The sequence below is a fragment of the Passer montanus genome, unplaced genomic scaffold (genome assembly GCF_014805655.1).
Source record: "Passer montanus isolate IOZ18808 unplaced genomic scaffold, ASM1480565v1 scaffold21, whole genome shotgun sequence".
NCBI classification, from domain to species: Eukaryota; Metazoa; Chordata; class Aves; order Passeriformes; family Passeridae; genus Passer; species Passer montanus.
In genome coordinates this window covers 4,080,000-4,106,755 of record NW_024366703.1, presented here as the reverse complement: position 1 = coordinate 4,106,755, position 26,756 = coordinate 4,080,000, and the positions used below count along the sequence as shown (strand labels likewise).

Genomic DNA, 26,756 nt, shown 5'->3' with positions numbered 1-26,756 from the left:
CGGGCCTGGCGGGACCCGTACCTGGGGGTGCCGGGAGCTGCCGCCTGTGCCGCCGGGAGGGCCGGGGCTGCGGCTGGGGAGGGGGCCCCGGGCTGCACCCGCCGGGGGACCGTGTCGCGGCCCGCCCGCTTCCTGGTGGCCGCGCTCCGCGTCCCTGGCGGCGTCTGCCAAGACAAAAGGTAATTAGACGCCTCGTAATTTGAGCACAGTGGGTGCAGTGCCGTCCTCAGAGGCAGAGATTTCGGGTGTCAAAATCCTTCGTCCCCCAGGGCGAGGTCGCCCTCCGGCTCTCCTCCCTCTTTCGGGAGCTCCCCTTGGAGCTCGCTGGCCGCCGCTCACCTGCCGTGGAGCTCTGCGGCCCCGCCGCGCCGGACACACGACTCGCCTCGCAGGATGGGTTTACGAGGTGTAAATACTGGAGAAGGATGCACCTCTGTTATAAAACCGTAGATTTGGGGTTCTAGGGCGACTTTTTTTCTCTTGGTAGATTTCCTTATGAGAAAGTCGTGTGTGTGGCTGGTTGCTTTAATTCCTTTCTAGGAAAATCAAAACCCCCAAATTAAAAAAAAAAAAAACCAAACCAAACAAAAACACACAAAAAAAAAAAAAAAACCAAAAAAAAAAAAAAAAAAAAAAGACACCACAAAACCAACCAACAAACAAGTCTTCTCAATCCCCCCCCCCCCCCCCCCCCCCAAAAAAAAAAAAACACCACCAAAACAACTCACTGGTTGAAGTTCTGGTAATAGCTTTCTTCATATGTGTTTATTTTTCTGTGTCTTATTTTTCAGAGTTATGAGGGGGAAAAGAAGTAAGACAAAATGCTACGTTTAATGCCTGATTTTAGCTTCCCCACTGCTTGCCTTCCATAAAAGGTGGTATCTCACAGCTGGAAATTCACAGAATCCTCCTGTCATAAAAGTGTAGGAAGACATGGCCAGACAGGTTACCTAAGGTAATTTCTGCACCCAAAGATAGAATTTAAGAGATATCGAAAGTAACTTTAAACTAGTCAGCTTTGGTTAAAATTGCTGTTAAGAAGTGGCAGCACACTGTTTCATGTGGTCAGCAGAATCAACAAAAATCTGTCAGGGAATTTGGGTAGACATCGATCTGCTGGTTTCCAGGGAGGACTGTGCTGCTATAGAGATGCTCTTACCCCTACCTGAGCTACCCAGTTTAAAACATTTGTGCCTACATCAAGTACACCCACACTTCTGGCCCGAGTTTAGACACGGAACTGTCTCTCAAGTTAACTCATCCCGGTTGGAGCAAGGCATTTGGTAGTTTTCACCTCAATCAACTGTTTGGATTTAGAACTGTGTGGGTGCCTAATTTTAACACAGTATGTTAATTCCTGTGAAAATGTCCTCATGGGATTCTAGTTTGAGGCAGTCTGGGTTTTTTCCAGTCCCTAGTGCATGTAAAAGTGAAGCCCAAGCTGGACAGAAAGAGGACAGGATAAATGGTGAGCTGTTAAATCTGCATTCCACCCTGTTGCTGTTGCCAGTGCGTCAGAGAGGCTCAGCCCATGGTGCCTGACAGAAGGACTGCAGGGTGAGTGCCCCTTCACAATCTGTCTCCTCCCTTTCAGGAGCAGCCGGGGGATTAAGAGGTCGTGAATTGGAGTCGTTCTGTTAAATTGAATGTACAGTAGAAATACTTCTGCCTTTAGCGTTAATACAGTTGTCATGTAGAGGTGAATGCTATAGAATTGTACGGTTTCAGGCAATTTACTCTTTTTGGGTCCCAACAGCGAGTTTGTTAGCCTAATGTAGTACATATTTAGCTAATGCTAGCCTGATCTATATTTAGCTGCTCTAATAAATCCTGCCTTTTGCTATAAATCTTGTCTAGTATATACAGGGGCAATCCTGGGGAAGCGAGGTAGTCTGTGCCAGCAGGACTCTGGTGGTCCGCTAAAACATGACTCTAAAACAAGCACTTGTGTTTCTGTGGTGTGATGGAAGATCACACCTCCTCATGCATCTAACATCGCCAGTGCAGCAGAGGTATGCAATAGGGGTCACGCCTACTGTACTTTACACCTATTTTATCCACTGTAAGCTTATTTAGCGGCTGTTCAAAGTCACTGGTGTGTCCTGGTTTAACCCCAGCCGGTAACTAAGGATCAGGCAGCATTTCCTCCCCTCCACCCATCCCGGTGTTATGGGGAGGAGAATCAACAGTACAATTTGACGGTTGAAATAAGAACAATTTAGTAACTGAAACAAATTATAAAAATTATAGTAAATAATGATAGTAATGATGATAAAAAGAAAAAGATAAGTGATGCACACACAATACAATTTCTCACCACCTGCTAACCAATGCCAGACCCTGTCTCCTGCCCTGATCAGCCTTTCTGTATAACTGGTAATCTAAATCCCCAGTTTATTTTCTGAGAATGGCATTTTATGGTGTGGAATATCCCTTTGGCCAGTTCAAGTCACCAGCCCTGGCTATGCTCTCTCCCAGTTTTTTTTTCCCCTGCACCTCCTCACTGGCAGAGAAGGAGACACAAGAAAGTCCCTGATGCAGGATAAACACAACTTGGCAACAATCAAGACATGAATGTGTTACCATATTATTCTTATGTTGACAATCCACAACACAGCACTGTGCCAGCTACTGAGAAGAAATTAACTATATTCCAGCCAAAACCAGGACATACTGGTGTTTATTCAAATCAGATTGTGTTCTTGTACTCTGACCCCTCTCTATGTCCATTTATACTAGCCAAAATTACACTCATACACTCTTTTGAATATCTTTTCTGTATTTGAAATATATTTTAATAGGACACCCTCAGCAAAAGTAAAGAGGACTTTCAGTGAAATTCCTTTCTCAGGCTGGTCCTGCAACTAAACTTTAATTGCTCATAGACAATTGGTGCTTTTGGTCCTGCCTTCTTTATCTGCCCTAGCAGAAAAATAGGTGTTGCCTAAAAGACCAAATGAGCCTAAGCATAACATAGAGTAAGTGTGGAAATTATTCAAATACTCCTATGAAAAAACCTTATGAAGTAGCAGTGTAGAGACCCCTCTTCAGGATATGTGACATAAAATGTACAGTGATGGAAAGTGATCTTCAAAGTAGATAGGTTAAAAATAATTTATGTGTGGTTGAAAGCTGAGAGACACTAAGTGTGAAACTCTTAAGTACAGTCTTGTTAGGCTTTTAATGGAAGCATGTCTTTTCCACATAGATACAATTCTGGACTAAATTCGAATTCTGTGTGTTTCCAATTTTTCTATTCATTGTTTCTTTTCTTGTTGTGTAAAGGACGTCATCCAGCTGCATGTCTTAACTGAAAATAGGTAACTGTATGGAAAATGACTAGCTTAACTCTAAGCTAATCACACAAATGCATACATCCCCCTATGTTACTGCTAATTTTTTATTACAGTGACTTAAAAAAGCTATAAAAGTGCTACTGTCTGTGTTGGACAGTGATCTGGCACACATGCCTAAAAAAACCCAACTCTTTTATTCTGTATATTTTCCTGGTTAGGTGAAACTAGTTCTGTTTTTAATCCTGTTATATGCATTGAGTCCTTAACTTTAACAATAAGGTAGTTATGTTATTGCATTTTCTCAGTTCTTTTAACAGTGACATAGTTATCCTTTTACCTTGACTGAAGGGGAACCCTCCTTAACTTTAACAATAAGGTAGTTATGTTATTGCATTTTCTCAGTTCTTTTACAGTCACATAGTTATTATTTACCATGACTGAAGGGGAACCCAGTCCTCAGCTGAGAATATACCAGTACTCTCTGAGAGTAAGTCCTTCTTGTTTAACTTACTGTATGTGGACAACACAGAGCTTTTAGAATATTACTGGCCAACTGGTCAGGCTGCTCAAAGGCTAGAATTTGCTTTATGTTTATCTGAGGTGCAGGTGATTTCCCCTTTAATGTGAATATGCAATTAATCAGCAATTTTTTTACTATGTCACTGATAGTATTAAGTATTAAACTCTCCACATGCCCAATACAGGTGGTACATTGTGTAGCATGTTTGCAATCAAATCAGATGTTACTAAGCCTTGAAGAAGTCTCACCCAACCTTATAATTTGTATTAATTATATCTCTCCATTATTATACCTTATATAACCTTTCTTCATTCATAGGTAATCATGTTCCATGTAAACAGTTTTACTACTTTTCAGACCTCCATACCTACCATTCCCCAGCTGACCTGATACAGAGCCTAGGAAAACAGTGTTTGTTTTGTCTGTGAATATCGCTGTAATTACTTTTTGTTTGTAAGCCTTAGTTAAAAATTGTGCTTCTTGATCCATACGTGGGGATTAATACCCTCTTCTAAAATTGCTATATTTGCTGTTGTGTGTATTATTATATAATTTAGGTTTCTGTCATGTTTTTGTCTCTCTTCAAACAAAATAAAACATTTGTCACAGATGAAGTACCCGTCTTCTTAAAGGTCATTCTCCCAATGACTGTTAAGCCTGTGGCCTAAATATTCTTGTTTCCTTTTTCTCATATTTATTTTTATTGCCTGTGAAATGCTAACTCCTTGTTACTCAGTTTGTGTTTATAGTGTATTAGTACCATTAGGCTCTACCTAGTCTAAGAAAATGTACGACCTATACTATAAAGTGACCTTGTAAAACAGACTTGCAGCCATTAATCTGTATGCTTTTTTAAACTAACTTGATTACCAGAAATACATGTTTTCTGCTTACCACACCTATAGCAAAAGTAGATACTGACCAAATTTAACTTGCAGCGCAGTAGTCAAACAAATTCTTATTGTTTTAATGCAGGTTTGAATGATCTCTTCTGTGTCTGTGAGAGATGTTATATTTTCAGGAAAAATATGGCTTTCATACTAGAAAAGAACAAGCAAGCAGAAGTCGGGGGAATTCTTGTGTTCTAGTGCTGTCTTATTTTGTGTGATCCGTATGAAGGAGAATAGAGCAAAAGGTACATATTTAGATTATTTGCATACCTGCATTTGTCTTTTCAGTCTAGCAGTAGCTACTACACAACTATCAGTGCAAGTGATTTTTGCAGTTAGCATAGATAGTACACAAAAAAGCAAATAATGAAGGTAGTCTCAATATGTTTGCCATGGACTATATTTATTTTCTTGTTTGGTTAAATCTTTACTTAGCTGAAGCAAAATGCGTTGGTGTGATTTTTAGTGGTCATTGTTTGTTCTTCGCACCTAATCTAAGATTGATTTGGTCTGACATTGTTCTAACTCTTCAGATAAATGGTAGAGGAGCATACTGGGATGTTGCTTGATTTCACTGTCAGGAAAATTACTGCAAGCCTTATGGGTTAGGATTCATTTGTTATTAATTTTAAGGACTCATGGAGGAGAGAAGTGTAATACGATTCAAAGCAGCTAACTTCAGGGGAAAAAAAGGGTGTGGACACCTGCAAAATTATATAGATGGGCAACCTAAATTTCAGAAATTGTGAAGGCCCTAGAAGAAGAGCAAAGCACGGTAGCTCTGCAGGTCATTACAGATAGATGACAGTCTGTAGGAGCCAGTACATATTTAACAAAAAAAATCAGACAAGTTGAGTCTCTTCTAACATCTCCTTCTTCCCCTCTACCCAGAAGACCTGTTATCCTGTCACAGATCTCCACCTAGCACAGCATTTCATAGTGCCTCAGAGGAAGCTCTCGCAGAGAAGCGAGGGTGACGTAAATGGCAGAGTGGTTCACATGATGTAGTTTCAAAGTAAAAGGGTGGATGTGGTGCACCCGTGGTGCTTTGTCCTGAGCCTGTAACTACTTATTTTCATTCTTACATAGGATTTCCCCACTCGATAAGGCAATAGCGACCTGTAAACACGTGCAAAGTTAGGTGTGGAAGTCAGACAAACATAGACGAGTTGTGCTGGAGACCTGCCCGAGCTGAAGCCCACACAAGGCACAGAGGGAGCGGAGCAGAGCTCTGCAGGCATGGCCAGAAGGGCTCAGCCGGGGATAGGGTCTGCCGGCAGCCTGCGCTGGGACAGCCGGGAACGGAGAGCGCTGTGCCCCACTGGGCAAATGGAAACCTGGATATTGCTTTAAACATTACAATTCCACGAGGCATCGGCGAGTTGTGTTTATTTGTCGTGATGTTTAAGGAAATCGTGGGCCAGTGGGAGAGCTAGGGGGGGACAGAAGAACGGATGGCCGGAGGGCTTAACCTGTGAGAAAGGGTTATATGGATTAACTGTGGAAGATTGATGGCAGGCGAGCAGTTTGGCTGCCCTCAGACCCGTGGGTGTCAGCGGCAGCCGCAGAGAACGCCAGACACTGTCCTGCCGGCAGTACTGGGGGAGCAGACGAGCCGTGCGGTAGGTGCGGGTGGCATCGTGTAGCGTGTCACGGCTCAGGAGCGGCTCAGGGGCAGCCCCGGGGCTCGGGGAGCGCGGCCCGCTCTCACCCGCCGCCCTCACGGTGCCGGGGCGGGGCGGCGCTGCCGTGCGGCGCGCGCCACCCCCAGGATTTGAAATCCCGTCCCGTGGTGCCCCGGGGCCGCCGCTGATTGGCCGGGCCGGGCCGTGCGCGGTTCAAAGCGGCGTTGGCGGGGGCGCGCGCGGCCGAAGCGAGTCCCGGCTCCGCGGTAGCGCTGCCGTGCCGGTCCCGTCCCGCCATGGCTTCCTTCAGCTCCCAGGGCGGTGGCACCAAGAAGGAGGAGAAGGGCAAGAACATCCAGGTGGTGGTGCGGTGCAGGTGAGCACGGCGGCCCTTCTCTGGGTGAGCGTTGGGGGCCGGTCCGCGGGCAAGCCCCGGGGAGGTTCCGCGTTGGTGTCTCCGGAACTCGGGCCCAGGCGATCTCTGCTCGGTGTCCCGGACAGCCCGCGGGGCCGGCGTGACAGGCGCTGTGCAGCTGTGGCTCTGCCGGGCCGCCGTGTCCGGCTGCGGGTACCTGCCCCGGGGGATCGGGGTGTCCGCCCGGAGGGATCGCTGCGCGGAGCCGCCCGTGCCCCGAGCGGCCTCGGCGCTGCCCGTCCCGGGCGCCGGTGTGCGGCTGAGGCGGCCCCGCGTGCCTCCCGGGGAAGCGGCGCTCCCGCAGAAGTGAGGCTGTTATGAGCGGTTTTCTTATGGCTTAAAAAGGCAAAAAGCTGCAGTTTCTGATCTCTGTTCAGCGCACATCCAGTATGAAGCTGCGTTTGAAGCTCAAGAATAGCTACGCAGAATTAGTATGGTATTCGAGACACACAAAAACCCAGGCTGAATTTTGTCCTCCTGTGAGTTCCTGTGGAAAGTCGCTAAGCTTTAACAGCTAGTAATGTTGCCACTTCCACTATGGTGTATCTGTCACGGAACTTCATTGATGCAGACTTTCCAGGGGACAAACAATGGGATGGGGTCTACTGCTGAAGTAACAATGACCAAATGTCTTGGTTAATGAGATAAACTTACTTTTCTGTATGAAATGATAAATTTTATGTATCATAAAATTAGGTTCTCTTTGCAATTCTGACGTGGTTTTAAAGGATTATTTAAAATCTAGTATTAGTAAGCAATTTTAAAGCATTGTATGTTAAAACTGTGATATTGGTAATGCATTATGTGTAGCATTTAAATCACCTTTAGAAGTTTTTTTTGAGCCAGACCTGCAAACAGTAGTTTATTTATTATGTTTTAATGCTGTTTGCAGTCTTATTCTTAAGCTTACAAGTTTTGCTTTTACAAATGCACAATGAATATAGAAATTAAAATCCATTTAGCCTTATCTTTGTAATGCAACTATAAAGCTTCTGAAGCAAATATGGTGGAAGTGTTGATGTGATTCAAGGCTATTGCAGGAGAATAAGTTTATTGGAGCAATTGGATTTGAAATACTGTCAAGAGCAGCTGTTCTGTTTTTATCTCTTAATTGTTCTGGAATAGCTTTATCAAGTATTAATATCTATTTTAACTAAATATTATGCTCACTATGAAAGTAGTATTAGAACTGTCCAATGTGGAGTGTTCTGCTTTTGTTGTTTTTTACAGTCTAATCGCTATGTCAAGAGTTAGTTTCTTTGCCCACCCTTGCTCTTGCCCTTTGCAGAGCTTTTTTTTTTTTTTAATAGCTTCAGTTTATCTGAGCTAGTAAATGTTTCTTCCATTTTTCTTTTTTCTTGTGCATGAAGTTAGATTGTCCTTATCTTACAGATATGAAAGTAGATGCAGCTGTGTTCTTTGGTGTCCTGATTTGTTCCCAAAACCTGATTGGTCTGAGCATATAACAAATATTTTCAAGCAGCATGTTTACTGAGCTTTGGTAAAACATTAATTTGGAAACTCAAAATGCATGCATTAGCATTGTTATTAGGCATAATGTGCTTCATACCTATGGGGATGAACTTGAGATCAAATGTCTCCATGGCACAGCAGGCAGCTGCTTGTGTAGTGGTGATGGTGATGACCATGATCTGTGCTCCTGCTTCAGCCCAGCTCAATTGTTCCCCTAATACCACAGCTGTGGGCTCTTGTGCCTCCTGCCAGGGACTGGTTCAGTGTTTTGGGGTTGCACAGCACAATGTGTAACTATGATCATTGTTCTGTTGCTTTAAAAGCCACAAACCTGAAGCTGTGACTTGCTCCTCTGCACAAGATTTTAGTGATATTCTGCTGTCATCAGTTGATCTTGCACCCAGGTGTCCCATGGTCTGTTTAGAATCCAACACTTCAGCCTCAGTGATGTATTGAGGGAAAGTGTTAGCCATGTGGTTCAGGAAACTCGAGGTGCCGTGTGCTTGTGGTTTTCTTGTGTTTTATTTTATTCCTTTAACATTATAATTGAAAGAGTATCTGAAGTGTTTCTAGTGTCAAGATCTTTTAAAGATTGTAGAAGTTATATTTTCAAGCTGACTGCTCAGGTCACTATAGAGGTAGCATAGGCATTCAGTGCAGTAGCACGACTAAATGAAGAATAAAGTAGGATTTAATGCTTTTTAGGGCATTTCCATGCATTTTAGGAGAAATAGTGGCAAATGTCCCTTTAAGGAAAATGGTGTGCACCAAGTTTGAATTAACTTAGTGGTGAAACAAGATGTTCACCATAAAGTTCAAAGATTTTATTGTCACTCTATTAAATCTTCTACTATTACTTTTTACAAATCAACTTTAATGTGGATGTCGTCCCTCCCCCCCCCCCCCCCCCCCAATCTGATGTTTTGTCTGTCTTTTATAATACTGATACACCTGAATAGTATTTTATAGGTTCTGGTAATGCTGCTTACTGTCCTGCAATTAGTAGGGTCTGTTGGTATTTTTGGTGCTTTAGAGTGTTGTGTTATCAGCATCTGATGCACTATTGCATTAACTTGCATGTAATACGTGGGGTTTTTTGGGTTTTTTTTTGCTGGTTTTTTTGAAGGCTCTTGTTTACACAGTTGTTTGGTATGTTTAATCTTCTACCCCCTGCAAGTGAACACATTCTGATGCCTGTTAGCTTGTATGCGTATCTGGGTGATCTTGAAAGTGGTTATAGGCCTGTTAAGAATATGTATGTAACAAACAAAGGCTATGGATGCCTGAGTTGTCTCACAGTGGAAAAAAAGAAGAAACGGGGTATGTAAACTGTCAAATTGCAGCATTTTTTATTAAACAATTGTTAAACAGATAAAGTTAAAAACTTTGGGTGTTTTGCCCTGTTTTACTATTCTAGATCCTTAAACTGAGTGACATTACTGCTTCATCTGTTTGTGTTCTTGTTAACAATGATTTCAATCTGATATTTCTGACTCCTGTCCTTTTAGGCCTTTTAATGTCTCAGAACTTAAAGTGAGCTCCTACCCTGTTGTAGACTGTGATCAAGCAAGAAAGGAAGTCAGCATCCGCACTGGAGGAGTGACAGATAAGTCATCAAGAAAGACTTACACATTTGATATGGTTAGTAACTGCTTGGGCACCTAGAAGCAAGCTGGTGCTTAGTGTGATGTTATCCATTATTGTATGGCTAAATGGGATGTGTTGTCTTTGTGTCAATAGGTTTTTGGAGCTCAGGCAAAGCAGATTGATGTGTACCGGAGTGTTGTGTGTCCCATTTTGGATGAAGTTATTATGGGCTACAACTGTACAGTGTTTGCGTAAGTAAGCCAGTAATTAGTATTAGGAAACTTTATTTGTGTTTTAGTTTATTGTTTACATTTTTATTTTTATTCTCACAGTTATGGCCAAACTGGAACTGGTAAGACCTTCACAATGGAAGGGGAGCGGTCACCCAATGAAGAATATACTTGGGAGGAGGTATCTTACCACTTTTGAGATTTCTCTTGTGTCTACTGTGGTTCAAAGTTGGAGACAGCAGAAGGCTAAAGAAAACTAAAAGTTGATGCCTTTCAAATTCTGAAGTTGACTTTCCTTAAATGTTTGTAGACTAACAAATAATCTCATTCATTTATATGAAAAGGACAACTTAACATCTTTAATCTATTGCATTCAACTCTTGGTGACTTTTATATGGAAGGTCATCTTTATTCTTATTTATATTCAGTCAGACTGTTTAGTTGAAACTCTACCCCCTAGCTCCAAATCTCTTTCAGTACGTTTATAAATTATTTATTTTTAATTTTCAGGATCCACTAGCAGGTATCATACCCCGTACATTACATCAAATATTTGAAAAACTCACAGAGAATGGTACCGAATTTTCAGTGAAAGTCTCTCTTTTGGAAATCTATAATGAGGAGCTTTTTGATCTTCTGAATCCTACTCCTGATGTTGGAGAAAGATTGCAGATGTTTGATGATCCTCGAAACAAGGTTAGGGCTACAAAGTTTGTTGTCTTGAGGCTTTCAGGATTGTTGAGAGATGTATAATAAGCATGTATTAATTTCTGACAGAGGGGTGTAATTATTAAAGGCTTGGAAGAAGTAACTGTACACAACAAAAATCAAGTTTACCAAATCCTGGAAAGGGGTGCAGCCAAAAGAACAACTGCAGCTACTTACATGAATGCATATTCCAGGTAAAAATCTTCTCCATTTCAGAAACCTTGTCTTTATTCTTTCTCAAATAGAATATTACTGAAGAAGGAAGCAGCTAGTGCAAACATGGCATCCTCTTGAGATTGTCTATCATAATGCAGACTGTCAAATGTGGGTTAGAAAGCCAGAGTTACAATATCGTCCTTACCACCTGCTGTGGGATGATCACAATAGGTGTATGAAGGGATGTCATGGTTTAACCCCAGCCAGCTTCTGTGGAATTTACAAACTAGGTTGTGGAAGTTTGGGATAAGATCTACAGCAATAAGGGCTGCTTCATATGGTTGCAGGTCATAGAATGTAACCACAGAATGTGCAGGTCATAGTATAGGGGCACCTAGGTCAGAAATAGCATTCTTTTTATTACTGATTGCACATTCTTGAGCTGCAGATATGAAGCAAGTAGTGATCCAGTGGTGGAACAGTAAGGAATGTACCCTGTCTGTATTGTATTTCAATTTCAAGATATACTGAGCACGTCTGTCTACTGGTGGAAGGAAATGGGTATTGTCTACCACTGACTGGAACACAGAACTCATTTGTCTGAGATTCCAGGGATTTTTTGAGAATCTGTTGTGCCTGAGGTGTTGTTTATGGGTGGTTGAACTTGTTTAATTTGACATCTATGACTTTCTATATATGTCAGCTTTCTGTAGTAAAAACTTATTAAAGGAATAAACTCAATCTAAAATCATCTTTACTCTGAAAGTGGTGAAACACTGGAACATGCTGCCCAGAGAAATTGCGAGTGCTCCATCCCTAGAAGTGTCCAAGGCCATGTTGGATGGGGCTTTGAGCAGCCTGGTCTAGTGGAAGGTGTCCTTGCCCATGGTAGGGGGGTTGGAGCTAGATGAAACCATTCCATAATTCTGTGATCTTAAACTGTATTGCTATTTTTGATTGAGAAATTATTTGGCCTTCTGAATTTTTAATATTGGATTCAGCTAGTTGCTGAAGTTGCATTTTCTTAGCCTCCATAAAGTTACGTTCCTGAATTTCACTTTCTGTGAACTGTTCTTAGCATAAGGACTGAAAAAAAACCCTGCAAGTCGGTTTTCATATGATGCTTGTGAGTTGAGAATACTCAAGTGTAAGCAAAACCAAGGCATTTCTCTTGCTTTTCCTTGAAACAACAGAAAATCTATAGGATTGAATGAGTCAAATGTCAACCAGTTGCTTCATCGCTGGTTTTAAATACATATTCATATATACACACACGAAACAATACTTAGCAGAATAACTTTGTGTGTTGAAAATGTAGTTTGTAGTTCATGGGCTAAATATATTCTCTATAAAGAGCACAGAACTTGCAGCAGTTGTACAACAAGCAGATATTTGGCTTTAATGGAACATCTGAAACTGGTTTCTTTTGCAGCCGTTCCCACTCTGTGTTTTCAATTACCATTCATATGAAAGAAACAACAGTAGATGGAGAAGAACTTGTTAAAATTGGAAAGCTAAACTTGGTACGTATTTTGAACAAAGTATCATTAATAGAATTTTTAGCTATGTACTAGATTTTATTAGAGCTTTTTCCTGATAAGGGGAAAAATGATTGTTCGCATAAAGCGATATGGAGTATGTTTGTCACTCTGAAAAATATCAGTCCCATTTGTCACCCCAGTGTCTCCTGAAAAACTGGTGAGCTCTTTTATGTGTTCTACAAGACTTTGGGGCAAGCATTCTTCAGGGTGATTGAGAAGCATAACCTGCCTTTCAGGTTGATCTTGCAGGAAGTGAAAACATTGGTCGATCTGGGGCTGTTGACAAAAGAGCTCGTGAAGCTGGAAATATCAACCAATCTCTGCTGACGCTTGGAAGAGTTATTACTGCTCTAGTGGAAAGAGCCCCTCATATTCCATACAGGGAATCTAAACTCACAAGAATCCTTCAAGACTCTCTTGGAGGACGGACAAAAACATCAATAATTGCCACAATTTCGCCTGCATCTATAAATCTTGAGGTAAATTTAAAGTCTGAAAACCTATTCCTAAAATAAGTAATATATTTTGCTAATGATACAGAACTATGAGTTAATTCATCAGCTTGACATAGTGTTAACATCTGTTTTTCACAGGAAACATTGAGTACACTGGAATATGCCCATAGAGCAAAGAACATCATGAACAAGCCTGAAGTTAATCAGAAGCTAACAAAAAAAGCTCTTATTAAGGTAACTAGACATAAATCTTAAAAAATGAAGTTACAGGTTAGGCATGACTTCTTGTTAACGTGGTCTTTGCTGTAAAGGAGTTTGAGTATGGGAGAAGCTGTAACTAGTAGCAGTGCTTCTCTGAAGTGATTTTAATTACTGAACTGATGCTTTTAAACTAAAGCTGCATTTAAATAGCCATGGTCCCTGCAGATACTGGAACTGTTAATAAGACTGAAGTTGAACAGAGGGCTATTGCTACTAGCTATGACTGTGGGTATTACATGTTTGCAATTTTGTACTTTCCCTAGAAAGTGCCTGAATTAAAGGGAACTTTGAGTAAGTACAAGTGAAGAGCCAATGTAAAGCAGCTCTGTCCCTAAGGAAGCTGTGATTCCCATTGTAAACTCCTAAATGCAACCAAGTATGACCTTCAAATGGAAGGTTTCAATGCTCTACATATTGCCAATTATATGAATTTAAATGGTGCTATACTGAACTTAGAACAGAGGTGAAATGATTTGCTCTTGTGCTTATGCAAAACTTCTATAGAGCACTACCTTTGTGAAGTATCTGTTAAGCTGAATATCAAAACCAAAATAGAAATGTTCATGTTTACCTGTGATTGTTTCTTTATGCAGGAATACACTGAAGAGATTGAGCGTCTGAAGCGAGACCTTGCTGCTGCTCGAGAGAAAAATGGAGTCTATATGTCTGTTGAAAACTATGAGTATGTCTGCAAAATTTCTATAAAATAATTAGCAACAAATCTCAGATACTGGTACCTATACTTATACAGAAATACTTTCAGATATATTTTTAATCCAGGAAGTTGAAGACCGTTAGGAAAACTTAACTGTTTGGTCAGCTCTGCAAAATTTCTATAAAATAATTAGCAACAAATCTCAGATACTGGTACCTATACTTACACAGAAATACTTTCAGATATATTTTTAATCCAGGAAGTTGAAGACAGGAAAACTTAACTGTTTGGTCAAATTGTTCTTTCAAAATTAATGATTATATAGATGAAATCTAATAGGCTTGCACTGAGGAATTTATGCATGTGTGGAACTTACCATAAGCATTAGCCAGCATGCAGATTTACACATGCAGCCTTTTTTTTTTGCAGTGGAAGCTAATACAGGAAAGTAAACTTGATATACTTCACTTCTAAGGTAATAGCGAAGCTATTAAATAGAGGCTAGTTTGCACTGAAAGTTTGCAATGGAAAATTGTCTTCAATCTTCTCTGCCTTAAGTGAAAATCAACTTGATTTTCCCACTGAAAGTTTGCAATGGAAAATTGTCTTCAATCTTCTCTGCCTTAAGTGAAAATTACTTGATATTCATATAGAATTTTCCAAAATTACTGAAAATGTAGTGTGAATCTTGAAACTACCTCTTACTTGACTAATTTGTTTATTTTAATCCTTGCTTGAGAGCCCTTAATGGAAAGCTGACAGTCCAGGAAGAACAAATTGCAGAGTATATTGACAAAATCAGTGTCATGGAGGAAGAAGTGAAAAGGGTAAGTGGTGTTTTTCAACTGTGGCTTAAATCTGCCAAAAAATGGAAGAAATTAATTCTTTCTGTCAAAAGGAGGAAAAAAGTTTGAAGAAAGAACTGTCAGAAGATTGTTTTTGTTGGTGGTGGTTTTAAAGTTCCCCAATTAGTGAAGAATGGAAGCTTCATAGTCCTTGAAGTTAGGAATTTGAAATAATGTATATGAAATTGCAGGTTGCAGTACTTACTTTTAAACCTGTTTTCATGTCTACTACTATAACTTTCTTAGCTGAATTTTCAGCAAAAAATCTGCTTGCAAAATGATATCATCTCAGTTGACATGTATCTATCTGCTTAGGAACAAAAAATGAGGGGAGAGAGATCATGAGCTTCCTTTTAACAAATTACACAAAATTTGGAGCTCCTTGTTTAAGAGAAATGTAGATATTCATTTGCTGGTGTATGTAACTCCTCTATGTAAATCAGCTTTACTGGCGCTTCTCAGATATCTGATTATGTTCGTTCAGTGGGGTTCTTTGTGCTGTAATGGTAGTTTGCTCTTACACTTTGAGAGGGGAAGCAAGCAATTATTACAGTGAGAGTGGTGTTGGCTTGATATTTTCAGTGATTATGAAGACTATACTAAACCTGTAATTTACGTTTAAGACCTGAGTCCTACAGCTGAAATTACATTGCTAGATGACAATTTGCCTTCTGTCATTGTCACATTTATAAAATGGTGTTGCCTTTTTGATGATTGTCTTCCTATTTAGATCACTGAACTATTCAGAGTCAGTAAAAATGAACTTGAACAGTGTAAAACAGATTTGCAGATCAAGGAGAAAGAACTGGAAGAAACACAAAAAGATCTGCAAGAAACCAAGGTTCAGCTGGCTGAAGAAGAATATGTGGTTTCAGTTTTGGAAAATACCGAACAAAAGCTTCATGGCACAGCTAGCCAGGTTGTCACAGTTCTTGTACCTACTGTAAAACAGCTTCCTATCTTTGGGAGTTTCATGGGCTATTCAAGGAAATAATTGTTGCTAAAGTGTGATGTGAGTGAGACAAGAATTTAAGATGGAAAATCAGGATTAGATTGCAGGACTTTCTCTGTGGTAGTATTGACAGTTGACTGCTAAACACTCTGGTTGGTCTGGTACCAACTTTCCCTCAGGCCAGTTTGACATGGGAGTTCCAGTGCTTTGCAGTATCTATTATCATAAAGTTTTTTGCAGAATAAGTAGTTTTCTTTAAAAATCTTATGACTGGTCCTGCAAAACAGTAAGTTATATCTACCTGACGGACCTGGTCTAGTGGAACATGTCCCTGCCCATGGTAGGAGGCTTGGAACTAAATGGTCTTTAATGTTCCTGCCAACCCAAACTGTTCTATGAACTGGAGCAGGAAAAGAGCAAAAAGCTTTGAATAATATTGTCCTGTCACCTCTGTGGTTTAGGGTATGGCTTTGATGTGTTTGTAGGTTAGTCATAATTATCAAAACAGACTTGAGGTAGGGAGAGAGCATGTCCTGCTATTTAAACTGCAAAGTGATGAAACTTGTATCTTCAGGCACCATGACAATTTCTTTCTATTTGGATTCCTGTAAGATTAGAAGGGAATGCCTGGTTTTTACATGGGGGTTGTGGAGTGTTTGAGACAAATAGGTACAGAAATTACTTATGCTCAGTACAAACCAGGACTCCACTTTTTCTATGAATTCTAAATTATTTATCACAGGACTAGTACTAAAAAGCTCTTGCCTTAATACTATATTAAAGAATATATTTACTGTCAGATTGTTCAGAAAAAAGTTGAAGTGCTCAGGTATTTTTCAGTTACTATTCTGGGATAAATGATACCTTTATTCCTTAAATACTGAGGAAGTCATTTATTAATACTTTGATTTTAAGGCAGAACAAATGGTCTCTAGTAGGTAACTTTTTCCCCATGTTCTAAAAGCAGACTAGCAGCTGCTAGTATGACATCACACTGGGGTCCAGAGCAGTTGTAATTTGATGATGTAAAGGGAAATACCTGTCTTCCTAGAGAGAACTTCTTTAACTCAGAACTATTGTTGCCTTTCCTTATATAATATGTGCTTGACTTCTTGTTTAAAGACTTACTGAAATAACTTTAAAAATTTTAGTTACTAAGTACAGTTGAAGAAACCACAAGAGATGTATCTGGGCTCCATGCGAAACTGGACCGTAAGAGGGCTGTTGATCAGCACAATGCTGTTGTCCAAAATACATTTGCAGGACAAATGAATGCTTCATTCAGTAAAATACAAGATTCAATTACTGAAAACAGTTTGAAGCAGCAACAGATGTTGACATATTACACAAATTTTATAGGTAAGTGTGATACCTGTATTAGTAGTCATCCTGTAGTAATCTCAAAGACCACTTCCTAAAACATATCTGTTTTAGGAAAGAAGTGGGTTTATTTAAGTGACATAATGATTACAGTTGCACCAGTAATAATGTCTCTGGGATGATCCACAGCCTTCCTGTAAGGGGCAATAAGGTGATAAGTAATAACAAGAGTTATTGTCTTAAACTTTTTAAAAATTCCCCTGTAACTCTGGATTTCTTTTGCAGGTGATCTTCTGTCTACCAGTTCTTCTACAGCAGATACTCTTGCATCAGTTGTATCAGCATCTTTTGCCTCTCTTAAAGAATTGGTGTCTACTGAAGTTTCTCACATGTCTGAAAAAATAACACAGCATGAGAATCTATCACTTGATTGTAAAGCGGAGCTGCTGAGATTAATTGTTAGTACATTTGCATACTCCTACATAGTATATGTGCATTTACATATGTCTCCAAAAGCAAAGTGTCTTCACTACACAAAAATTGTACCTTCTGCTTTAGAATTGCAAAACTGCATTTTTAGTTCAGGCATTCAAGTACCCTTTAAGATCAATATTTGAAACTGGTTTTGATCAAAAGGAGTTCTATAAATGCATAGCATTTTTTCTGATGCTCTTTATCTGCATTTGCTTTACCACCTGATCATGATTGTCTCTCCCATGTCACTCCCACAAGCTGTCATGTACTAAATAGCATATAGTGCCATAATAGAGCATGTGGATATGTACATAGTAACTTCTTACAAATGTAGATGAAGGAATGGCCATGTTCTGGTTTAATTTTTTTTTCCTCTTCCTAGGAAGAGCATGAAAATGGATTAGGGAGAGCAGTAAATAGCTTGACACCAATGGTAGAATTTGTCTTGGGGTTAAATTGTCAGTTCCAGAGTAACTTGAAGAAATATTCTGCTGTGGCTGACCAGGTAATGCACCTGCCTCTTTTCCTTGTGCTCTTCTGTTTTTATTTAATTTACAGATAAAATGTTGTTTGTTTTTCTGCAGTATGTCAGAGAGTTTTCACTTCTTGTCTGGCTTTTTCCCCTTTATCTTGTCCTATGAGTGCTGTCTTTTAACTTTTGTTTCAGAGTTTTTTCCTCTCCTGAGTATGGTAAATTTGCTTGTTTGCTATATTGGCACAACTGCTTGCCTAAGTGCCACAGTAGAATGGTAAAACACAGATGCTTAAGTCTTTATGTAACAAATATTTGATTATATACGTTTAATATACTCTCCCCCTGTATTTCAGAAATCTGAAAAAAAAGTCAGCTTAGGCAAGTCCTACCACTCCAAAAATTCTGTCCTTATACCAAACTTTTTCTGTAGTCCCTTTGTTTCCTGGACAATGTGATACTTTATCTTGTTAACAACCATAAGTGCAAACAATACTGCACTTATTGAAGTCCTTTGCTTAAAATTAGAGTTCTAGTCTATCTTGTGACACTTGTGTAGAACTGTGGCTTCTTTCTTTTTTTTTTCCCCCCCCATTTTTTGTTGAAAACAAGTCTTGGTTTCTGGTGACCTGTTTCTTTTACTGAAACATTTTCCTCTTCTGTCAATTACAGCTCATGAGAAATCAGCACTTCTTGTCTGGAAGCGTTTTACTGGTTTTCAGACTTAGCAGTTACTCCATGGCTTATGAGCTGTTGCTCTTCCTTATCTACTTTTCTATTTTGTTTACCCTGCATGTAAAATTTTGTGTTTGAATAGCCCCCACACTAAGTTCCAGTCTCAAACATTAGATCGTTCCAAGTGTGACTTTCTGCCTTTTACACACAATACTTCATTAATGCCTTTTGACAATTTCCTTGGGGTAGAGTTTGTTTCTATGTCAGTTATGCTAGGGAAAAATACCAGTGTCTTAAATCAATATATAAAAATATAACTGTAGGTACAACTTTTTTTTTTTTTGAGATGGAGGGCCATAAAAAGGAAGTGGATACCTTCTTTGGAGATCTTTTTCTCACTCTGAAAAAAATACAGGAACAAACAGCCAGTGGCTTTGCTGAGCTCCAACACAATTGTGACAGTTTAAAAGAAGAAGTGGAAGTGACGAGGTTGGCACATAGAAAGGTATTCTTAGAGTAAGAAAGCATCCTAACACCAAGTGTGATTGCTTGCTTTGATTTAAACTCTTATGTGGTAGTAAACCATTGTACTTGTTTCAGAAAAAATGTTAGGACAGTAACTTGATCCTAATTCTATTCAGCTTTTGTTAGGCTGCTTTAAGTAGTTTATGTAGGAATGTAGCAAAAACCCCCTTTCCCCTTGCTGTATATTCAGTATATGTGCATTTACATATGTCTCCAAAAGCAAAGTGTCTGTGTCTTCACTACACAAAAATTGTACCTTCTGCTTTAGAATTGCAAAACTCTGCATTTTTAGTTCAGGCATTCAAGTACCCTTTAAGACTGTTAAAAAGTGCAGAATAACAGCAAAACTTGTGGTAATTTTCTTGATAGAGTGCAGCCGAATTGATGTCTTTACTGCAAAGCCAGCTCGACCTTTTTGCTCAGGAGACTCAGAAAAACTTAAGTGATCTACTCACAAGAAATGGAAGCCTGAAGACCACCATCACTGCTATGCAAGAAAATGTTCACCTGTAAGGGGCTCATTCTTTTTGCTGTACACTTACACAAGATAAACTATATATGAAGAGAATTTAAAAACTTGATATTCTCCATATTTATGTGCTTATAAAGCCTGCTGGGCATGGCCTGTATGTTAGAGCTGGGTTCTGTCACAGAGTGTAGATCATAGTTGGCCTTTCCCCAGAGTAAACAGTAGTTCTAAAAGGCTTGCCCTTGAACTTGTCTCCTGAGCATGTTGTGATAAGAAAGTATCATTTTGGGAGCAGTATGCTAAGGAGTGTCCCTCAGTGTCTGGACTTCAGAACATAGTATGAATGTTTAGCTTGAAGCATAATAATGTATCTGTTGGAATATGTTTCACTCAATTGCAGGCTGAACAACTAAGGTCTTGATGAAGTTGGTTTTAGTTTGGAATTAGGGTATTTTTGTTCTCTTTTGGGTTTTTTGGTTGGTGGGGGTTTTGGTTTTTTTTTTTTAGCGAACCTACTGCTGCAAGTGCTGCGAATTTACGAAGTAGAACAACAATATTATAATTAACTGGTTTGATAGAACTGTGCTATTTCACTGGCTCTGGTTTCATATTTCTAAAAGTATACTGTGTTAAAATCTACCTTTCAAAATCTCTAAACTCTTGCAAATATGTTGTTGCAGGAAAACTACTGATTTAGTCAGCAGTACAAATTCCAGTCACAGCAAATTTACTGCATCTCTGGATAATTTCTCTCAAGAGCTCAGGAGCATAAATGCTGAAAACAAGGCAATGCTGGAAGAATCCAATGACCACTGTCAGCATCTTCTCAGCAATCTCAAAAATGTGTCTCAGCATACCAATACATGGGGTGAATTTACAGCTGCTCAGATGGTCAACTTTACTAATCAGCACCTGTTGTCATTCGAGGATGAGAAACAGCAATTTCAGTATTTACAAAAGGTACTCATAGTCATTTGTAGTCTAATGCAACATCCTGAGACAAACTTTACTGCAGAATTTGTAGAGGGGAGAAAAATGTTCTAGTCAAAACAAAACTATGATTTTTTTTTTTTTGTAGCAGACTTGTGTTACTGAGCTTGAGATGTAATTAGAGGAAATCAAAAGCCTAAATTAAGAGGAAGACTTTGAACTTCAAGTGTCCATAACCTCAAATAATGGTGTCATGGCTAATGCCATACAACTGACTTGTACATGTAGTCTGAGTGTTTTGAATCATCTTGGTGGCGTTTAATTCTAAAGCTTTATCTACAGTACTGTCCTTGGGAGGTGTACAGTGATCAAATGCAGGCTATTTCTGGAGGATGCAAATTGCTTTATTGGTCAGATTGAATCAATATGGGAGAAAGTATTCCTTTTAATTATATACAAATTCTGGCTGCTTATTTAAGAATTTCTCTCTTATGTTTTTGGTTTTTTTAATTTCCATCACAAATTTGACATCCACCCAGGTTTTATTGTTGTAATAGGCAATAAAATAGGCAAATCCAACATTTCACAAACTTTCAGAAGGAAAAACTTAACTAGAAACTTCCTTCACACAGAATATTCTGAGTTGGAAGGGATTTCCAAGGATCAAGTCCAACTCTAAAGTAAAAGTATTTGTGGTCTCAAGACCTCTCTGTATCTGTTGTACCTGCTGAACACTTCAGGAGTTTCATTTCAACAGGAATGGCTGGAAACACAATTTCCTTTTCCCCTACAAATGCATAAAGCTTCTAGTATTTGTAGGATGTTCATGTTTGGTGAATATCCTAATTCTGTGCAGGGTTTGTGCATAAAAGCATGAGGAGTCTGGTCTGAGCCAGATGGCATCATCTTTATTCTTGTGACTAGCTTTTCTAAAGTGATCATACTTTCTAAGAAACTGACTCTCTTCTGAACATAGCTCTCAAAATGAGAGTGTAAAACTGGCACTGAAACTTCTCAATTTGAGGTCTCAGTTGTTTCGTTTCAGGTCATGTCACTAATCATGCACCACATCTTAGGTAAGACTATGGGCTCTTTTCTTTCCTGTTAACTTGGTGTTTTTAGTTGAGTGGTTTTTTTGTTTCATTTTCAGAAAAATGAAGACAACTGTGATAAAGCAATAGCTGAAATTGTTGACCACATTGGCAGACAAAAGGCTGCTGAGGGGAAGGTGCTAAATGGCCTTCTGAATCAGATAAAGGTGGATCAGGAGATACTTGTGGAGCAGAAGCTGGCACTTAAGGAAAAAGTACAGCATGGACTAACTCAGGTTAATGGTTTCCTGCAAGAGGATCTCAAAGTGGATGTTCCAACAGGTATTTAATCAGGTTAGGGGCAGAATGATCTTAAAGAAAACTTGAGTTCCAGAATTCATAAGTGAAGGTTAATGGGGACATAACCTGGCAGCTTTACACCTTTTTTAAGATGTATGCAAAGAATGGTGTGTGACCAAGGCATGATTTCTGTAGCAAGCTCATGTAAAATTGAGGCTCTGAAACCAAAGCAAACACTGAAAAGTGTATCATCTTCATTAAAGGGACGACTCCACAGAGAAAAGACTACTTCTATCCTGCCACACTTGTGAGAACAGAGCCCCGGGAGCTACTTCTGGAGCAATTAAGGCAAAAGCAAACAAATCTTGATGCTATGCTAAGCAATGTGGTAAATGAGATGGAGGATAATGCGGGTCAGGTATGTATATAAATGGCAAATGTGGCTCTTGAATGAATATTTCACATCTTTGAGGTTTTTCCAGGCCCTTTTGGATAGTTGACTGGAACCCCAGGGCTGTTGTAGCCTTTGTGTTTTACGGTGTACTTGGACTCAAGTATGCTGAGCTTTTGACAAAAACCATCTCTTGAAAAATAAGCAGTGATATTAATAACTAGGTTTCTTTCTTGTTTTTCAAAAATAGAAGTTCCATGTCTCATAGATCTGATCATTCTTAATACATTCATTAAGGAAATTCAGACATTAAATACATCTTTCTGGAAAACTTCTATTTTAGGACCTGCTGGAAGAGGAAGGAGAGTTGCAAGAACCCAGTGAAAGCCTTGCTTGTGGCAAATACTTAATGGATACAAATGTATATTGCCACACAAATGGTGGCATTCCTTTTTTCCAGGTAACTTCCCCAGATAAGCAAAACAGTTGTGTATTTGAGAAGAAATATTACTTTTCCATTACAGTGCCATAGTTTCAAGTAACTTCTTACATTTTAGGGTAGTCTCACAATTTGTTCCAATCCTGTAGATAATGCTTTGTTAACCCTGTGCTAAAGCTAACAGCAGATTCTGATAGCAGTTAATAGTGGATAAAATAATGCAGATTTCTGACAAGCTGGGCAGACAGTTGAAAACTCCTCAGCAAATAATCCTCCATAAAGAAAATTGTCATAATTTGTTAGACGTGTCTTAATGGAAGAATTGAAAGTACATGGAGTATTTTCTTAGACAGAAACAGTGGCATGCTTAAGTCTTCATGGGGTTGAGTTTTTTACTTCTGTACTTCTGACCCTTTTGCTCACCACTGTATTAGTGTAATCTTCTTGGTATATAAGTCTAGGGATTTTCTTGCTGGGGAGAGCATATTTTCTTGTTGTGGACCCATTAAAAATAGCTGCTGAGTTTCTGTATGTCTGTAGTCAATCTCTATTAGAGTAAATGCAATATATTAAGAACCTTTTTCAGGGGTTACATCAACTTTATTTCCCAGAACAATATGTATTGCATTGCCATGAGCATTAAGTCTTTGATTTCTTTGTATTCTCTTAACATTGTATATTTCCTTTAAATCCCAGCACAAAAGAAGTCTCAAAAAGGGTAAAGAGAACAAATCTGCAGCTCCAGTGGAGAACAAAATGGAGGATATGACAGAAGAGTTTCTTCAGAAATCAAAGCATCCTTTAAGATTGCTGAACTAAGATATATCCTCTGCAGATCCCTGGTTTTAGATATTTCTATCTTACTGAGCCACAGCTTTTTTTTGTATTCTCAATGTCCCTATGTAGTGATCTAGTGATGCAAAGTTGAATCAAAAGATTTACCTGCTCAATCTCATGCCTTGGTTCCATTTTTATATGTTGCAACTTGCGAAGTTTTGGAAAAAAAATGCTGCGGATTATGGTGCTGTTATATTAAACATATATATATATATGTGGGCAAGTAAGAAATTATCTGTTTCTCAGTAGTTCTAAAATACCAGAAAGGGATGTGGAAATATGCTTTTTCAGCATTATGAGTTAGCATTTTATGTATTAATTAGCTGTAAATAAGTGTTCTGGTTTTATACCTGCTTTTTATTCCAGTTCCCCTGTTTTTACTGTGATACTTAAAATAAATTAATACATGGCTAACAAATGTACAAGCACCTCACTCAGAGTATAAAACTTACCTAATTTTCTTATGGTGCCAGGTCTAATTTAGCTAAAATATTATCAGCTATGTCATCAGTCTTGTGCTGTCAGAAGAGGATGATTCTCTCCCTTGTTTCACAAAGACAATAGCTTTATTTCAGTGCCTCTTCATTCTATGGAGTCTTACTGCTGGGTCTTGGGCTTTTTGTTTGTTTGAATCCCACTGTTCTTCCTTTTAACTTGCAGATTCAACTTCTGGCACATAAAACTTAATGGGCTTAATTCTGCAGTCTCAAGGTTCCATTTTCTTGCACTATGTGCCTGTTAACACTGACTAGATACTAGCATAATCTTCCACAATGGTTCAAGAAATCCTTTATTAACTAAAAATCAACCCCTAAGGTTGATCCTATAGCTGTATTGAATAGCCTAAGCTAAGTGGGAGAGTTTGCACAAGCCTTTCACCCTACTACATTTTCCCTGAGCAGTTGACAGGATTAGTATGAACAAACTGGAATAGCCAGTAACAGCAGGCTTGCATCCACGAAATCATGCCATATTTTGTGCTTCCTGTCTTGATCCTCTTTGAAACTCTCTGCCTTGACTGTTTGGTTCCTGCTGCATGGGGACAGCCTGCTTTCCTTAGCAGCTGTGTAGATTTCAGGAGCTGCTTCACACTTTCTAAAGTAGCCCTCAAAGTTGTGTTGTCCTTTGTTTGCAATACTGGCAGTGATCTGCTGATCATTTTTCTGTTGGCCCAGGTATCTGGAGGCCACATCAAAGCTGAATAGGATGAAAAATGCGGATGCAGAGCATGTCCTGGCCTCCCTGTCTGTGCCTCCTCTCCCACTAGATGGCCCTAACAGTAAAGGTTGGTCTGAGCTCAGGTGCTGGCTGCTAAACACAACTTGGAAATGCAGCTTTTGCCAAGATTTTCCTCAAGCATCTGTCAAAAAAAAAGTTTGAAAATCTAATATTGAATTTATTCTTCCATATGGGGAATTCTATACTCAAGCTTCAGTAGGTGTTTGCTTTATGAGGAGCTACAGTTGTGTAAAAGATGATCTAGTGCATGTCTGCATTACTGCAGGGCCACTAGACCCTCCTGGTAACCAAATTCTTGTCCTGGCCTGCTCTCTGTTCCCCACCACATGGGCATTGCCTAAAGCAGAAAGCAGCAATCATTTCTTTTGGTGTATTTTATGGTATATGACAAGGAGAAAAGAAGGGTAAGAAAAACAAAGCCACAGTTGTTTCTTGTGTGCACTCATTGTAATCACAGATATTACCCCAAGGAAAGAAATGGCACTGTCCACACTAACTTACTGGTGGTTTGATTTTATTCTGTGTAAGGCATCCTTTCCAGGAAGGGTCCAAAGCCATTTCCACAGAGCAATTAGCCAGGTCCAACCCACACTGACTCAAGCCAGCTGAGCATGAGGGAGAATTGTAGTAAATGGGCTGTAGTGTATGGCCATGTTTTAATTAATCTAATGAGTACTGTTTGGATTCTAGATTAATGGTTAAGTGAGACAGCTCTTGATTTAAAACAAACTTAGATATAATGTGAGGAAGTGAAATAAGGAAAAATAAGCTTAAATGCATATGAAGGATGAAATACAACAGTAAGAGGGCCACAAGAAGCACAGACAATTAAGAGTCACCAGCTTCCTTTTCAAGTGAAAAATAAGCAGCCAGGAGGAAAACAAGGAAAGGGAAAGGAAACTTCCTGCTTCTTCCGGGAAATCAGGGAGCTGCATCAGACTTGTTGTGGGATGCAATGTTTATTTGAAGAGAGAAAAGAAGACTGAGCTGACTGGCTGCTATTGATGACTGCCTTTATTTTGGGTATCAAACAATTGTTGGGGCTAGAGAGGAGTGAGGAGAAGGTGCAGAGTTGCTAGACTGCTTTTTTTTCTGTTAGGTGTCAGTCAGCATTGCAATTAGCCCTTAAAAGGGTAGGAAACGAGGAAGCCTTTAACTCTTTAGAGTGATAAAAGAAAAAAAATTAATCCAGGAAGAACTGGAAAAATAAAGTTAACATTCCTTTTTCATCAAAAAGATTTAAGGGGAAAAAGAAAGTTCTAATGTTTGAGAGCGTTAAAAACAGGAAAATAATATTTGCTATGTATTTTAAAATCTATGCATTTTGAACAAGTGTTTACAACGATTTATCTACTATTTTTTTTGTTCCCTGTTACAAACTATTTTTATGGTCGAGGGCCATGCTCTATAAACTGCATGCCCACCCATACAGCTACTTTATAAAGTGAAACACCATTAAATCATGCTATGCTCTGCATTCATAGCCTGTAAGTGACAGGGTTCTGTGGGTGAGGTGCAGCCCACCTAGCAAAGCAGGCTGTCCTTGGAGGGTGAGCACAAGCTCCCTCCAAGCAGTGTTGCTGTGCTCAGTCTTGAAATCATTAAAAGTAGGAGCACAGTGAATGCACTGAAGTGAATGTTTACCTTTCTATGTTTCTGTTCTATTTCTATGCTTCTCCTACACTCTTTGGCTCCCTAGTAAAAGGTCTAGCTCCCAATAGGAGGGCATGGTTAGAGAGCTGCACAAGTGCTCTTCAGACAGATAAAAAGGAACAAATGCTTGGTCTAGCAGTCTCTCATCAGGGGAGAGGTTAGAAATAAGCTGCTTCTTTTATATTAGGTCTGAAAATTGTACAAATTTTCCAGCTTTCTACAGCTTTATGAGATGATTGTCAGGTTCCCGGTGGCACAAAGTTAAACTTTGTAAAATAATGGAAGTTAACTGGATTGCTTTCTTTTTTTTCCAAAATATTAAACCTGTATAAATATTCCCTTGAATTCCTTAGTTATACTTGAAATGCTTTTGTCACTCTTGGCCTGTTTAT

General features: G+C 39.4%; 2 protein-coding genes across 4 annotated transcripts in view; one reads left to right on the top strand and one right to left on the bottom strand.

Annotated features, from left to right (window-relative positions):
* IDE (insulin degrading enzyme) overlaps positions 1–105 on the bottom strand; it is a 59,890-nt gene extending 59,785 nt beyond the window's left edge. The window contains exon 1 of the mRNA XM_039709425.1: positions 22–105. The gene's annotated coding sequence lies outside the window, so the exon portion shown is untranslated. The remainder of the gene's footprint in view (positions 1–21) is intronic.
* KIF11 (kinesin family member 11) lies at positions 56–26,756 on the top strand. 3 transcript variants are annotated; one of them, XM_039709418.1, is made up of 25 exons: positions 56–179; positions 792–955; positions 1,412–1,557; positions 4,792–4,951; positions 9,728–9,860; positions 9,960–10,057; positions 10,139–10,217; positions 10,547–10,732; positions 10,814–10,938; positions 12,333–12,423; positions 12,678–12,920; positions 13,035–13,130; positions 13,751–13,839; positions 14,552–14,639; positions 15,388–15,576; positions 16,761–16,968; positions 17,215–17,387; positions 17,786–17,908; positions 18,897–19,055; positions 19,445–19,584; positions 20,225–20,504; positions 21,625–21,847; positions 22,069–22,223; positions 22,540–22,656; positions 23,332–26,756. In XM_039709418.1, exons 5-25 carry the CDS (start codon positions 9,858–9,860, stop codon positions 23,452–23,454), a joined length of 2,988 nt encoding a protein of 995 aa, XP_039565352.1. In that variant the 5' UTR covers positions 56–179; positions 792–955; positions 1,412–1,557; positions 4,792–4,951; positions 9,728–9,857; the 3' UTR covers positions 23,455–26,756. The 3 variants fall into 3 exon arrangements, with proteins under 3 accessions (XP_039565352.1, XP_039565353.1, XP_039565351.1); XM_039709419.1 differs by lacking the exons at positions 56–179; positions 792–955; positions 1,412–1,557 and adding an exon at positions 3,731–3,783; XM_039709417.1 differs by lacking the exons at positions 56–179; positions 792–955; positions 1,412–1,557; positions 4,792–4,951 and adding an exon at positions 6,575–6,707.